We start from the raw sequence: 15,739 nt of genomic DNA on the forward strand, positions 1-15,739 counted from the left end.
AATTAAGTGGATAGAAGGCAAAATATAATATGGCAACATTTTTACCTGAAAAGGTAGTTAGAAATAATTGAACATTTTCTTGCAGTTTTTATGTATAATGTTGGGAGAAGAAAAACCTGAATTTGCTGACAGTTGCTATGACCCAAAATGACAGTAGCTTTCATTTTCTTTTAATTTAAATAACTAATATTCTTACTTATCTCATTGGAGCCATTTGGATTGAGGACACTCAGCAGCTTTTAAGATCGTGTTCCCAAATAGCAAGGAATACATTGTCATGCAAAAGAAAGGCACAATATGACTTGCCTAGGGTATAATGAGGTATTTCAAAATAATTTACTGTCTATCTTCTCTGGAAAAACAGCAATTACCATGCTGTTATTTCTCCAGTATAACTTAAAAGGAAGAGCTTGTCTCAAAGGCTTTTTTTCTATTCTTGCCTGTAAGGAATACATTCAAAGAACTGGCAGACTTTTTAAAATGTGTTAGGCATGTTTTCCTCACTTTCACGCTGAAATACCGTGAACTGATTCTAACCCTTCAGTAACAGACTCTTCAAAAAACCAGGACATCATCTGCTTTTAAAAAGTGATTACAGCTTACTTCTGTTACAATGTGAATGTCATGTAGAGGGCATTGCTTTTAAAATGAAGGTGTCCCCACAAAGGTTGCATTTAGGTCTCGTTAATCCATGTTATCAGCATTTGAAACATGTTTGAGAGATTAACGCCTTTATCTGTTTGCAGAGTATCACTTCTACTGTGGTTGTTTTGGTATGGTTTTTAAGTCAAAATGTCTAGAGAATTAATTAATTCAAGGTTTACATTGCTTCATGATTCAGCATTTTTTAATTTTAACCTCACCAGCTATATTGGATTTGGACTAGTGCAAAGAAGGGGCTGTTCAAAGAGTAAGTCTGGGACATTTTGGAGCTCTAATACTGATTGACAATTTCTCCGTATGTAGCTCCGGGCAACTTGCTTAAACCTGTCAAATCACTTTGGGTAATTGTGAAAATGGAGGCTATAATACATACATATCTTGCAGCCAGTTAAGAGGATAAATTAATTACCTGAAATTAGCTTGTAAACTTATTTTAATTTTTAGTCCATCATCTGCTGCTGTTATTATATAGAGCAGTGAATATATTACATTTGGCTGCGGGGGGCTTATAATATGTCAGGACTCTCCTGCTTTTTTTAAGCGGTCTGGAAGAGTTGATGATTTACTAGGGGAGGGACGTTGGAGGCAGTTCCCCAGTGCCCCACCACTTTCCCTGTCGTTTCAGCTCACACCCAGAAAGTGTAGGAAAACAAAATGATTTCTGAACCCTGAGCATCCCAAGAGAAGGTCAGAGAGGCATTGCATCTGTCTTCAGGGCTGCAATGTGGAGCCTGAATACCGGGCAACTTTGAGTGTTGCCTACAGGGCTCCTCTGTGTCTCCTTTCCTGTGTTGGGAAATTTTCTGCTCCTATTTTGAAGCTGGCAGGAAAAATACTGGCCAGAAAACTGACAGTTAACTACAGTCCTGGAAACAACAGGAATACTTAGGTTCTGTCCAGACACCTGGGGAAATTGGTGCATGCCCTTGTTACCTACTTGTCGCTACTCCTTGCTTCCTCTGATCCGTGCTGGACCTCTTCATGAGCAGCATGTGGGGACTGATCTACTACAAGGTACTTTGTGAGATTAATGTGCCAGATTCGGCGCATAGATTCATCTGAATCACCTGCTAGGAGGCTCTAAAGGTTGTGATAATTAAGTGTTGGTGCTTTTACAGTGTATTACACCATCTGGCTCCAGACTTAGTTGTCTGTGTTTGGTAACTGATCTCGTTTGGAAAGAAAAATACCTTCTGAGGCTCTAGCTTGATTTGCTTTCACAATTAAAGAGGTTCTTCAGCTTGTCAGCTGGGCCCATAGCCTGCTTAGTTAGTGAACACCATTAGGAAATAGGAAGGAGTGTGCAGGGAATTAGTGTCTGGAGCTAAGCGGAAAGGTAAGGGATGTGCCCATAGTAGATTTTTCCATTTTGATGCATAATTGCAAGACAGGTAATCTATCCTAGTACATTCACAAGTCTGTACAGAAATGTAACTATTTCTAGGAAGCTTTTATGGAAGAAGCTCTCCATTGCGTTACAGTGACTTTTTAATTTAGTGTGTCTCTTTTTAAAGCTGGTTTTGTCTCTAAGTTCTAGAACTGTGCAAGTCCTATTCTGTTCAGACTTGAGTGCTATCATATGGGCAGCTCTTGTTGGTTTTCTTTATTGTCACATTTGGTAATAAACAAGTAGACTTAGTTCTGGTTATTTTATTTAGGAGTTCCACAAAAGTCTTGATGTCTATTGAAGGAAAAGGGCTTGAAGGGTATATAAGGATGAAAGGGCTCACAGCCATTTTTTGACCGCTAATACAGGGTCTAGCAATCAATTGCATTTATTTACCAATAGACAGGCATGTTTTTTGGGGCTAGTTTTGGGCTCTGTTTTCTGAGTCCCAGGCTGCTCTTGCCTGTTGGCCAACCCATCAGTGTCAAGGGCTTGGAACAAAGTTAATACCATATTCAATTCAAAACTACAAAAGGAATTTTAGGTTGGTGGAATGTGGTAACTTCCTACTGGACCACGTTACTGCACCCTGAAGGCTGAGATCCCAAAGTGAATATACAGGCAGCTACTTATGCCTCTTTGTTATCTTGGCTTGAATTATTCATTTGAAGCTTACCTAAATGCCAGGACTGGGAAGCTGTTACAGGGAGCCTGTGCCTTTCACCTTCGTGGTAATGTGTCTCAAAGGTTTTGAATGCCTAAAAGAATAATACATTTTCTTTTAATGAGGTGGTAAAACTCTAAATTGCTGTATCAGATCCCATATTTCCTTTGCAAATTAAGAAAGAATCAGTAATCCAAACTCATGGAGGAGGTAGTATATGTCTTGTGTCACGCTAGAAAAAATTTCTGTAGGCACTGGATGTTTAAAAAATATGATGAGTGATCTCAAACGAGATAGTTCTATGATATATTTTCCTATATACCTGCAGGAGCACAAAGTAGAAGAATTCATCGGTTCTCCACTTTATTCAGTTTTGATAATCAGTTACGAGATGCTGCTTCGTTCTTTGGATCAAATTCAGGGTATAGAATTTAACCTCCTAATCTGTGATGAAGGACATCGTCTGAAAAATAGCTCTATTAAGACAACTACAGCCCTCACTAGTCTGTCTTGTGAGAGGAGAATTATCCTTACTGGTTAGTATCTATAGCTACTTTTGATATTTAGCTATGCTAATAATATTAGGTTGGGGTAAAGGAAGAAGCTATTATAAGTATGGCAGGAGCACAGTATAAATTTTGGCAATCAGTATTAAATGCACAAATCTGGGTTCTTGTAAAAACAGATTATTTCCAATTTTTTTAAAATAAATGCAAAATTTGCCTAACTTCAGGGACAGGCAAGGAGCCTGGGAACTTCTGTAAGGGACTCAGGACTCTGTTTACATACACTCATTATTTTCCTTTGTAGCTATTTAATAAAATTGGTTTGGAACATGACTTTTTTTAATTCCTTTGCAAAAATACTAGATGTGCAGTCATTTTAGTTAGGGGGAAAGTAGTTTATTAATCATGATAAAGTTCTAGATTAATTCAGTACTCTGAGTAATTTACATTGAAACAAAACTTCTGTTTTCAGGATGCATTCTCAACATTAAACCCTGCATTCAATGATTGTACTTCTGTCATTTTCAAGAAAAAGTTACCAAATGCAGAATTATTCTTTTCTCTTTCCAGGTACCCCAATCCAAAATGACTTGCAAGAATTTTATGCATTAATAGAGTTTGTGAATCCAGGAATACTTGGTTCTTTATCCACATATAGAAAGATATATGAGGAACCGATTGTCAGGTCTAGAGAACCTTCGGCAACAGAGGTATATTATTAAAAAAAAATGCAGTTATAGAAGAAAGTTCATAGACAGCACTGTGAAATTTGCTTTCTGTGCAGTAAGATAAAGTTCAGGACTAATAGTAGCAAAAGGTTTTCGCCTTCCTATTTGAAACAAAATCAGTTGTTCTCCAAAGGGAGCTGGAGGAATACATGCATGTTGAGATCACAGCATTTCAGCTGCCCATTAATTATCTAGCAAAAATTGTTCTTCCAACACCTTGCATTCCCAAAAATGCCATGCAAATTACCATATGACGATACTTTATTTGTTCTTAGTTTCTCCACAATACTGCACAATATGTATGATTTTATTGCATCAATCAAGAAATTCTGGAATATAATTCGAGCCTTGTGTATCTTCTGGGACATTATCTTCCTTTGTATAAGACTTTAGAAACCAGACCTAGAACTAAGCTAATACAGTGGTACTAATTGGAGAAGAATTGATCATTACAGTCCTATGTCAGAAAGTGGTATCACACATTTAAAATGTTCTTTAACTACATAATTAAAATAATACAGAAAATTACTGTGATGAAAAGCAATATTATCATTAATTTTGTGCTTTGTTCTTTTAGGAGGAAAAGGAATTAGGAGAAAAAAGAGCAGCAGAACTCACACGGCTCACTGGACTCTTTATTCTTAGGAGAACACAGGAGGTTATAAACAAATTTCTGCCACCCAAAAAGGAGAGCATAATCTTCTGCCAACCAACAGCACTGCAACTTGAACTGTATCGAAAACTGCTTAGTTCTCGAGTTATTAGATCCTGTCTACAAGGCAGGCTAGAAAACAGTCCTCACCTAATATGTATAGGAGCTTTGAAAAAACTTTGCAATCATCCATGTCTTCTGTTTAAAGCTATAAAGGTACCTATTTTCATGGGGGTGGGTGCCTGCAATTAGTCACTTCAGCAGGCAAAGATCACTAAAACTATGTATGGTCAATGTGCATGTTACTTAAGGTCATTTCCATATTCTCTTCTCACATACAACTTGCTTTAGGAGATCTGCTTTCAAAAACATAAATGTTAGGAAATCTGAATGTACTTAAAGAAGGTATCTCGCCAGTTTCCTATTGCTTTATGGTATTTTCTTGTTCTTCATGTATTTTCCCTCTTCATCGTGTCTCTGAATATTTGTAAAAATATATATAAATGTGAATTTTACAACAAACACTGCTAGCTAGAGATTATTGTGTGTACTCTGTCTGCTGTTTTCTCTGAAATCTCCCTGTCCACATGATAATTTCACTCTTTCAAGCTCAGTGACACTGGAAGCTGCAGACTCAAGATGTCAGTGGTACTAGATATGTCTGTTTCTGCTTCTTCTGGGACCCTATCACACTGTACACCTTGTTATTTCTATAGAAATGTTCTCATTCCTATAGGTAAATAATGTGATGGTTAGAACTTGGTAATACTAACTTCTGTGACCACTAGTCAAAGTCCAAGTAAGGTGAGTGGAAATGTAAACCATTCTTAAAAGACATTCTTCGTGACTTGTGGGAATGTCCACAGCACAGACCTCCCTGTAACTTTCAACACTGCCAAGTAAAGTTCATTGCCTTTACTTCATAGTATAAGCATTAGAAATTTTTCATATGTGAAAGTGTAACCCTTTAGAAACTATAGGGATGGAAAGGACTATATATGCAAGTCATTAATTACCATTGTGGTTTTGGTGTTTGTGTAGTTTGACTTTTTTCTCCCTGTGAAACATTGATTTTCAAATTACAGCAAAATATTACCAATATTTCTTCTATTTTATTATTTTTACTTGTTCACTTTTCTTCATTTCCAGTTGCATAACTGAGTCTTAATGACAGCATCTTCCTAAAAAATGTTAATGACTGGGAAGTTCCATAATAAGGTATTATGGAATTTAGAAAGAGTAAACAGGGAATTGATTTTTTCCCCAAGTTTTAGATACAGCTTTGCTGTGGGTGTACATCTGTGTGGTTGTTTAAGTAGAGAAGTAGAAGCGAAACACATTTTTCAGTTTTAAGTATTTCAACTTTCTACTCAGCTGCAAACATCTTAAATTAGAGGTTGTAAACCAAAATAAATGCTATCAGTGTTTTTAAACTGTGCTTTCAATCCAGTATTGGGGGGGTTGTCATGCTCACATGATACACTACTTTGTGGCACTGCTTTTGTCTTTGTAGGGAAAATACAGCAAGCTTTAAAAAATGCAAAACATATTAGAGGGGATATGGAGCTTGTATCTTTTTATTTTCAATAGGAAAAAAGCTGTAATCCTATGTCTGATGAACATGATGAGTCCAGTCTCTACGAAGGTCTAATAGATGTCTTTCCACGAGATTATAGTTTGGATACTTTCTCTGAAACGGATTCAGGAAAATTGCAGGTGCTGGTGAAGTTGTTAGCAGCAATCCATGAGCTCAACTCTTCTGAAAGGCAAGTGTGAAGGAAAGGTAAAAGGGAGATAATGGGATATTGTTTTGCTTTTGAAATGCATGGGGACGTAATATTCAAAATAAAGGTGTTGCAACTGTTTGCAGAGGTACCAAGCATATTTATGCATAGTACTCCAGGCTCTTCCTTGTTAAATTACTAAACTAGGATTTGCAGCTGACATAATTTTCACAGTTGCTTTTCATATTTTTTCCAGATAAAAATAGTTGTATTTTTCATACTGAGTTCCCGCAACTAAGTTTGCTACAGCCCCTGTTTTATGACATATTATCTTTACTTGCAAAGACTTTCCAATCTTTTGTATCTCCTTGAGAAGATGTATTTACCTATTAAATACGTTAAATTGCACTACAATGTTTTTAATTACTAGATTATAAATTCTTTCCTCTTTAATCACATTTAACTGCTCAGTGCTTGCTGCCTTTTCTGCTCAGGGCAATCAGACTCAACAGGTGAACCTGCACAGCAGCTGCTTATTTCCCCTGTGGTAAATGCCACTGACATGTAGGAAAACCTCTGTTTATCATGGGGTAATAGGATGCACATGGTTAGTTACTGTGGAATTGCTGATTCATGGAAATCTCACATGACCTGGTATCCCATGATAACTTTTTAATGTACTCATGCCTTAAAGGCCAGCTATTCCAAAAGTATTTAGCTTTTAACTTTTATTTAAATTGACGCTTAAATAGGACATGCTGTAATTCAGTAGTGGGAAGTAACAGTAGATCTCTTGGCACTGATGTAATGGAATTTGTTTGTTCCTGATGTTCTCTCTTTACAAATCAGAAAGCTGAGCCTATTGTTGGAATTTATATGCCTAACATCCATTGAAACCAGTGACAGCTAACTATCTAAATGTACTGGCCTTATTTCTTGTAGGTCGAAAGAAACAGGAGTATCAGGAAAAAGCATCTTTCCCTGTGTCAGTGCTATAGGAGCTACTGAGTTACAGCTGGTGTTGAGGCATTATTTTACATCTTTAAAAGTTTTGTTGCTTTAATTCAGTGCTGGTCATGTTTCTTTTTCTTTTGTTTCTCTGCTCACATTAGTACTAAGTAGTTTTTGCTATATAGAGACTCAATTCCAGTCCTTTTATAAAGCTTATATTCTATTTTTGAGTAAAAACAAAGATGTGAATTTGGGGTTGATTGACAAAAAAATTAATCTTGCGAAGTCTTTACAAACAAGTCTTGGATGTAGTTTGATTATAGAGTCAACTGTAATAATAAAAATACTTTAAAAAATTTAAAAATGTTAATTTACTACATTTTCCCTGAAATTATTTGTCTAGTTCTTCAGTACCTGTTTTTAATCAAAAATTATTTTTAAAAATGGAGCACCTTTGATGGATTTTTGTACATTTAGTTTAGATTATAATAGACCTCCAAACAAGATCCAACAGAAAATGCCCTAACTGTGCTTATTATTATTTATGGCTTAAATTCAAAAGAACTTTCTTTGTCCCCTCAATAGAATCATCCTCAGTATCTGGGAGGATAGAAATTCTAGATTTGCAGAACTCTGAAATTTATTTATTGAAAATTTCAGAGAAAACACTGACACAGTATGGGTCATTAGTGTAAGGGATCAGGAGACTGATTTTTCTTTAAAAAAATAACAACAAAAATCCAAACTATATTGTTTTGAGATATCTTTCACCATCCTTCATCCCAGTTCTTTTCAATCATAAAATGTAGGAACGTGTCATTGCTTTCCTATTTGACTTTCATGATTTTGTTTATTAGAATTTTCAGAGGTTGTCTACAGAAGTTCACCGTAGCTTTTTCAGTAAGGAGTCATAGATATACTATTTATTAGCTGCTACAGCACCCTCTGCAAATGCTGCCTTAACAACAGCTCTTTTGTACAAATAGACATTTATTTTTTTAAAAAAATCTCTCTCTCTGGTTGGTTCTGGATCCCTGCAATCTGTGCATTAAACCAAATTTTGTTGCGAAGGAAAACATTCATTATTTAACGCTTGAATGCTTGACAGTAGGTATAATGCACACAAATCTAGTATGTGCTTCAAATTAATAAATGTTTTATTTCTCAGGAAACATGAGTAGCCTCAGATTGGTGTGTAATTTTTGCTTGACTTGTGATTTTATTTTCTTAGATGTCTTCAGTAATTTGTTAATTGGATTTCAACTTTACCAAGGTCTAAGATGATAAGATAACTTTATTTTGCTGTTTGACAGAGTCGTACTGGTATCCAATTACACTCAGACATTAAACATACTACAAGAGACATGCAAATGTTATGGATACTCTTATACTAGACTTGATGGACATACTCCTGTCTCCCAGCGGCAACATATTGTTGATACTTTTAACAGTAAATTCAGTCCAGCTTTTATCTTTTTACTGAGTTCAAAGGCTGGCGGAGTAGGACTGAATCTGGTCGGAGCATCTCATTTGATCCTGTATGATATTGACTGGAATCCAGCTACAGATATTCAGGTCTGATAACAACTGTGTACATGGGGGTTGAAATGGGCATCAAATGATTTCTTGGTTGATTTTGAAATGCCTGGCTTTACATGTTTTATTGCTACCCAATTATCACATTGCATCTGGACAAGTACAATACTGGAGAAAAACTCTTTCTGAGAAGAAAAGAAGAAATAGTTCTCTGTCATATTATGTATCTTGGGATCATTAGAAGCCCCCTTGCAATAAAAAATTAAAAGATTAAATTCTGGTTTCTTCGAAGGAGTGAGTCATGTATCCCTTTTATCTCCTGACCTCTTTTTAACTAGAAAGTTGCTGTGTTTCTAAAAAGAAAAGAAAAACGTCATTAGACTGCATAGCAAATGTTGCTGTTGATTTGCAATACCTGAGAAAAGGGGAGAGGTTCTGATCAGAATTAAGAGAATGAGAAAATCATGTAGCAATGATGCTAAAAGAAAGAAAACAAAGTCAGTACTGTGCTGTTCTTGTAATGGCACTGTTGGACTCAAGGGATTATTTAGTTGCTATAAGAGTGTTCAGTTAAAATAGTCCTTAACAATTTTAAAAAATCTTTTTATAAACACAGAAAGAAAATTTTTATCGTAGAGTAATGCTGTGTGCTTAATACCTGAAATAAGCTCTGATTCTTGGCCCTGCTCCTGTTCCAAGTGTGAATTAGTACCCTCATGTGGTCACTTGTCTTGTTGCTTGAAACACAGTCTACTAAATCAGTCAAAATTGCTACAGGTTGCCGAAGACCGCAAACCATGTTGTGGGTACTTGTACCCAGTATGTAGGTGTACTCAGTTACATTTTGTTTGTTTAAGAATTAAAGGGGGGTGTGAAACACTAATTTTACAATTTTAAAAGAAATGGAAAAGTAATTTTTAAAGATGTATTGTGGCAAAAAAACAATTTTGGAGATAGGGGAGAATGATGAGTATTCCTGAAACATTCAACAGTTGCTAATGCTTGGAAAACAAATATGAAGAGGGGATTTCTGGCAGGAAAGAGGTGAAATCCGTACTTTCCTACTACAGTAGACAGAAAGAAAGGGGAACGTGAATGGCAGAAAGTAAATTATATGTTTACAGTTAATACCAGAAGATTTTTATAAAAAAAGTTAAGACAGTTATTGAGGAATTCTTTCTTTGGACAACATCTTTTTGAATGTGCTAGCAGAACTGGTAATTTGATCAGTGAAGGCTACAAGTTTTAGCTGAAATACCATTGTATAGTAGGCTGTTAATGCTCTTCATCTTTTTGCTTTCTTCAGGCAATGGCTAGAGTGTGGAGAGATGGTCAGAAGCACACTGTATATATCTACAGACTGCTAACCACAGGTCAGAGATGGCGCTCAAGCATACCCTGGAGTGAGACAGCAATTGAAATTTTGAGACTGGTTTTGGAAATCATTTGTTCTTGAAAAATATATATTATTTGTTCTGAATGCAGTTAAAATCAAGACATAACATTGATTCATTTGCCTTTGCTTTGCTCTGCTTTTGCTTGAATAACTGAAAATAGTGGTTTAGCATTGTTATCAAGAAATGGATTTGACTTTTCTTCTTGACAAGTACTGGTCAAAAATTATCCCAGTGTATCTGGGGTTGTTTTTTTTTTTTTTTCAATACAGGTTCAATAGAAGAAAAGATTTATCAAAGACAGATCAGCAAACAGGACCTTTCTGGAGCAGTTGTAGACCTTTCCAAGACATCTGAACACATCCATTTTTCCATTGAGGAGCTCAGAAATCTCTTCACACTTCATGAAGATTCCAGCTGTGTTACCCATGACTTGCTTGAGTGCGAGTGTATGGGAAAGAAAGACCATCAAAGTGAGTTCATTATCTCTGGCTGTGGCTGAGGAAGTAGATCCACTCTGAATATATGGTCTGTCACTGGAGAAAACTCTGATGCTTAGTAAAATAGGACTGAAGTAATGAGGTTCATTATGGGATCTTCCATATATTGGCTGATTTTTCTAATCCATTGGAGCCCTTCACAAGATGAAGAGGAGGAAAGACTCATTCCTTGCAGTAACAACCAATTCGTGTATCATGCCTCTTAATTCCTTAAATTAGCTATGGCCGGCTCAACTAGTGATTCGTTACAAGCAAATGACATTATATGTTGTTTTGTTTCTAAGTATTCAAGGACAGTAATGAATAGCTGGTAAGGGTTAGTTCAAAAGCTGGTTATCTGAGGACAGGTATACCAGCCAGTACCAGATGAAGATCTTGATAATGATATGACAAATCTCTGAATATAACCCTTCATTTCACAGTTATTAGCTATAGCTGATACAGGATGATTAAAATAGGTTTTTGAGAAATGCTGGAAGATCCCCTGGCAGTTGTAAACCCAAGTTGCAAATATTCACATCTACCCTTTTCGCAGGAACCTGTCTCTCTTGTTGTTTTGGCATATCAAAATTGTTTTAATACCTTGCTGCATACAGGTATATAGGTTTAAGTTAGGAGCAGGATTACAAAACATAATAAAAAATTATCATAAGTTATGTTTACATCCCATCCCTTTTAATTTTCATAGCTCATCTAGTTTCTTAAAGGAAAAAGTGTCTATTGCCCTGGTATGTTTCTTTCCTTTGGGCATGAAATATCCATATACAGTATTCACAGATGTGATAATAAGTTACCAATACTGATATCTTCTAAATGCATGCAGATACTACGATAAAAAGAGCCAAAGAAATGGCTACAAGAGTGCATGTTGTCAACAGACATGAGCAAGAAATTAAGTAATGCAGACCCAGTAAGACTATGTTATTTGATGGTTTGCATGTCTCCAGGTAGTATGTTAGAGTTGTGTTCCTTTCTCATCTCATTCTACCCAAAATGGGGAGGACTTGGTTAGTGAAAAAACAGTGCTTCTGTAGCCATAAGAATTTGACTTTCTCCTTTATTTTTGCTCCACATATTGATTCCATTGTCTTTGTGTCTTTCTTTAATGATTGAAAAATTAGACCGTCTGTTTTTGCATGAGTAAGTGATGTTCTAAAATATACCAGCCTCCACTTAGGTACTGTTACAGGATCTGTGTGGAAAAGGCACCTTTAGTGTTAAATGTTAGCCAGATTTTCTCACTGGTGTGCAGTGAGGCAGGTAGAGCTCCTGGACTGCAGAAATCCAGAGAAATTTTATCATATGACTGTGATGAACACTGGTGTATATAATTTTATTTAGCATTTCGCAATTCTCTTAACACTCTTGACTGCTTATCTTAATGCTTTGAACACATACTGGTTCCAACAATTCAACCACAGCATTGGTGTCTTGGCTCTTAGGGCAGTGAATGTAACCAGGGCTTCTGCAAGGGTAATTATATCTTGGTCTCAGTGAACAGAACTTTTTTGGCAGTAAATCAAGGAAAAACCTGAAGGTCATTCTTAGGCTTAAGTGGTGGAAATGATAGAGTGAGGAGAAGGTTTGATTTCCTAAAGAGCAGAGGACAACCTGGCTCATCAGTTCCCTAGTCAAATTGTTTTGAGTCATGGTCTTCAGTTTGATCACCCCAGAATGCAGCTGCCACTAGTTGGTCTCTTTGCCTTTCCTAAGAACAAAAAGCTGTCAAATTACTTCATCAGGGAACCAGATTCCAGGTTACTGGGGATAGATGCTGGCACACAGAAAAGGCCAAGGACTTTCACTGATGTGCCTCCTCTATTTCTGTCAAGTATGATTCAAAAGATGAACTAAAGAGGAACCAAACAATATAATACAGGCTTCACCATGCATGAGCTTTTCGTAATGATCTTCATCAGATACACCAATGAGACTGGATATTCTTGACCAAGCTCCTGTTGTCCATTCATACTGAGACTGGATATTCTTGACCAAGCTCCTGTTGTCCATTCATACTGGGGCCATCTTTAGGAAACCACAGGAGTCTTGAAGCAATTAACTGTGTATGGATCATGCAGATGGGTTGCTTGCTATTCTACTGGCTTTCAGATCAGCTACAAAGCTGTAAGCCTATTGTTTTACCTGATCATAGTTTAATTCATGGAGTTAGGAATGCAGAATCTGTAAGGACTTGAGAAGTGCATCTTTTCTAAATTTCCTTCTGGCCAGTAAAGTCTGTTTCAAGTCTAGTGCAAATGTGCATCATGTGTCAGTCAAAAGGAAAGTCTTGCATATATGAGTCTTTATGGGCTCTCCAAAAGTTTAAAAAATGGAGGAATACTCTGAGTCATCATGCTTCTCATATCACAGGTCTTTCCTAAGGAGCATGTAATGAAAATATTTGACAACAGGTTTTAAACCAATAACAGCAGTTATTGGTTAAAATCAGCAAACTGATTTCTTCAGTTGTCACATGCATCAGATGAATCATGAAGCCAGCAATGTCTGACATACCCCACAAGGACCTGGTATTGTTTAGGGCTTTAGAATCCTTTGTCCAAAGTGAATTCCTCTCTTTGTGCTTCACAGGGAATAGTCTTTTCCTTACTGTGATATACAGTATGCAATAGTGTGTATATTGAACAACTTGCCATAATCTTGATGTACAGAGTGCACTAGAGATCCAGCTCTAGTGTGCTGAGTCAATGAAATAGCTATTCAAACTATTCTTAGCTGGTTGCAATGACTCCTCTGGGAGGAAATAGAAGCTAGAATGAATTTTTTGCTGCAACATACTTCTAGATTCAGATTTGCTTAAAGAATGGGAGCAGCCCAAATGTTGCAGAATTAGGAAGACTGAAGAAAGGAAATTGTCAGATAAGACATGTCCTTTCCCATCCATTTGTAAAAGGATTTGTCTTTATGCTAGCGTACAATGATTTTGATAAATCCACTCAATGAGCAAGAAACAGCCTTTCCCCTCTTAGTGTGAATACATATGTTTGGTTTTCATTGACACAGAAGGATTATATATGCTGTTCTATTTTCTCTCATTTGTTATCACCAAGTGGTTTATTGGTTCAGACTGAAATTTTCTCTCTTAGTTTTCTCTGATTAGCCTACTGCATAATTTTTTTTCAGATCCTTCCTCAGAAAAGCCTTCTGTGTCTAGAAGTTGCCAGCTTGGACAAAACCACGGGAAGCCTAATTCAAAGAAACCACTCTCCATGTCACAGTTGATGCAATGGAAACATTTCTCTGGGCAACATCAGACTTTAGCTGATCCTTTCCTTGAAAGGATAAAAGAGAATGTTTCTTTCATTTTCCAGAATGTAACCTGTCCAACTTCCCCCACCTAATAAAACTTAAGTGTCTTTCCCTACCGCTTGCATCCTTCTCCTCATAGGTATAGTAAACAACTGTTGTGCAGTTACCTTTTGTTCTTTTTGCCAAGTTCTGTTTTGTGTATTTCTGACGAGGCTTCTGGGTAAACGTGATTCCTGGTGTTTATACAAAGTTACAGTTATTACTAGGTTAATCATACTTACTATAATTATAATACAGACTTTTAAAACTAACTTTGCTTTCCAGGCTTCTGTTCCTTTGATATCATCATTAGTAAGATTGTTTTTATGCACATTCATATGTATGTCTACTTTGTTTTACAGTTTTCATTTGATCATAATGATTTATTGCTTGTGAAGCTGGCAACTCTTCAGCCAAATTTTATAAGATTAGGCAATTCTACATACATGTATCTGCTGTTAACAAGAGTCTGGTTGGATTTTTGTTTTGACAGTGAAAAGTTATGTATCTGTATAGCTGCAGTTTTATAACAAGGTAGGTGTTTGTTCCCTTGAATTTACAATTTAATGAAACTCGGAGCAATAGCCACCAAGGTCCAAAATTCTGAGACCACAGGTTGATACTGTCTCAAAATATTCTGCAACTCACCTATTGCTTTTACTTGAGAAAATAAACAAACTTCATTTCTCAGACATGGAGTACAGACTTATCTGATTTCTAGCTAACTACATTTAAGGACACTTTTTGCCAAACACTGCAGTACTGTGCACATTTTCACTCTATATTTTTATTATGACTATATTTTCCTTCTTCCTTGAGGGCGCAGAAGTTTGAAGTCAGTTTACAGCTTCTAAGTGAAGTACTTTGAAAGGCCCAGGAAAACAGAAGATTGAATAATTTTCAGAAACATAGCAAACTTACAGAATTTGAAAGACCTTGAGCAAGAATAGGGCTCCATTATGATAATCCTGCATTGTGCCACATGATGTACAAGCTCTGGATATTTGGTACATGTTATGATAGCAGTGGCTAAAAGCCCAACGAACTTGCAGAAAACAGTTAAATTTTTTTTTTCTCTGTGTTGTAATAGTTAGCGCTTTCCCTTTCCCTAGACTGTCACTGACTTCACAGTCCATCCTAACCCATCATCAAACATTTTCCTTGCATTTTGATGCAGTTTGGGAACTGAAAGCCATATGCATTGACCTTTCTCCACCATCCACATCTATTTTGGAGGGGTTTTTGAGTTTTCTTTGACTCTAAATGCTGAATGACACCAGAAAATAATGAAAACCAAAGTGAGAGAATGATCAAGAAAGTAATGAATTACAAGCTTCTTTTTGGCATGCAAATTGTGTTCTTGGTAACAATTAGAAATATGCTAATAGGTAGAGTTTAATTCTTTAACATTTTAGGCTGGCTGTTAAAGAGCCTGTTCTTCACCCTGTATATGGTGGAGCGTGGCGGTCATGCTTATCCAGGTGCTGTGTTGCTGTGGTGCCTGTTTAGTGTTAGACAAAGGCTGTCTGATATCTTGCAGCTCCCACAGCTTGTTTTAATTAGCAAGGACAAGGTTTGCCTGCAGCTTTGTAACTCAAGAAAGAGATTCTAGCCAATCTGTATAATAATGTTTACTGTAATTAATAATTGTCTGAGACTGATCATACTTAGATCTGTGCTGTCCATAAGTTTCTGTAAGTTGTGCTCCTGTCCCTGTCTGTAGGAAGC

The 15,739-nt window shown here is 36.5% G+C and overlaps 1 protein-coding gene across 1 annotated transcript in view; it reads left to right on the forward strand.

Moving 5' to 3' along the window:
- Positions 1-14,120, forward strand: part of RAD54B (RAD54 homolog B) — a 62,263-nt gene extending 48,143 nt beyond the window's left edge. Inside the window, exons 7-14 of the mRNA XM_059836278.1 lie at positions 3,043-3,250; positions 3,791-3,930; positions 4,526-4,816; positions 6,191-6,366; positions 8,589-8,850; positions 10,118-10,184; positions 10,478-10,678; positions 13,847-14,120. Coding sequence (XP_059692261.1) covers positions 3,043-3,250; positions 3,791-3,930; positions 4,526-4,816; positions 6,191-6,366; positions 8,589-8,850; positions 10,118-10,184; positions 10,478-10,678; positions 13,847-14,064 — 1,563 coding nt within the window. The 3' untranslated portion in view covers positions 14,065-14,120. The remainder of the gene's footprint in view (positions 1-3,042; positions 3,251-3,790; positions 3,931-4,525; positions 4,817-6,190; positions 6,367-8,588; positions 8,851-10,117; positions 10,185-10,477; positions 10,679-13,846) is intronic.
- Positions 14,121-15,739: the final 1,619 nt, after the last annotated feature.

The sequence above is a fragment of the Gavia stellata genome, chromosome 3 (assembly GCF_030936135.1).
Source record: "Gavia stellata isolate bGavSte3 chromosome 3, bGavSte3.hap2, whole genome shotgun sequence".
Taxonomy (NCBI): Eukaryota; Metazoa; Chordata; class Aves; order Gaviiformes; family Gaviidae; genus Gavia; species Gavia stellata.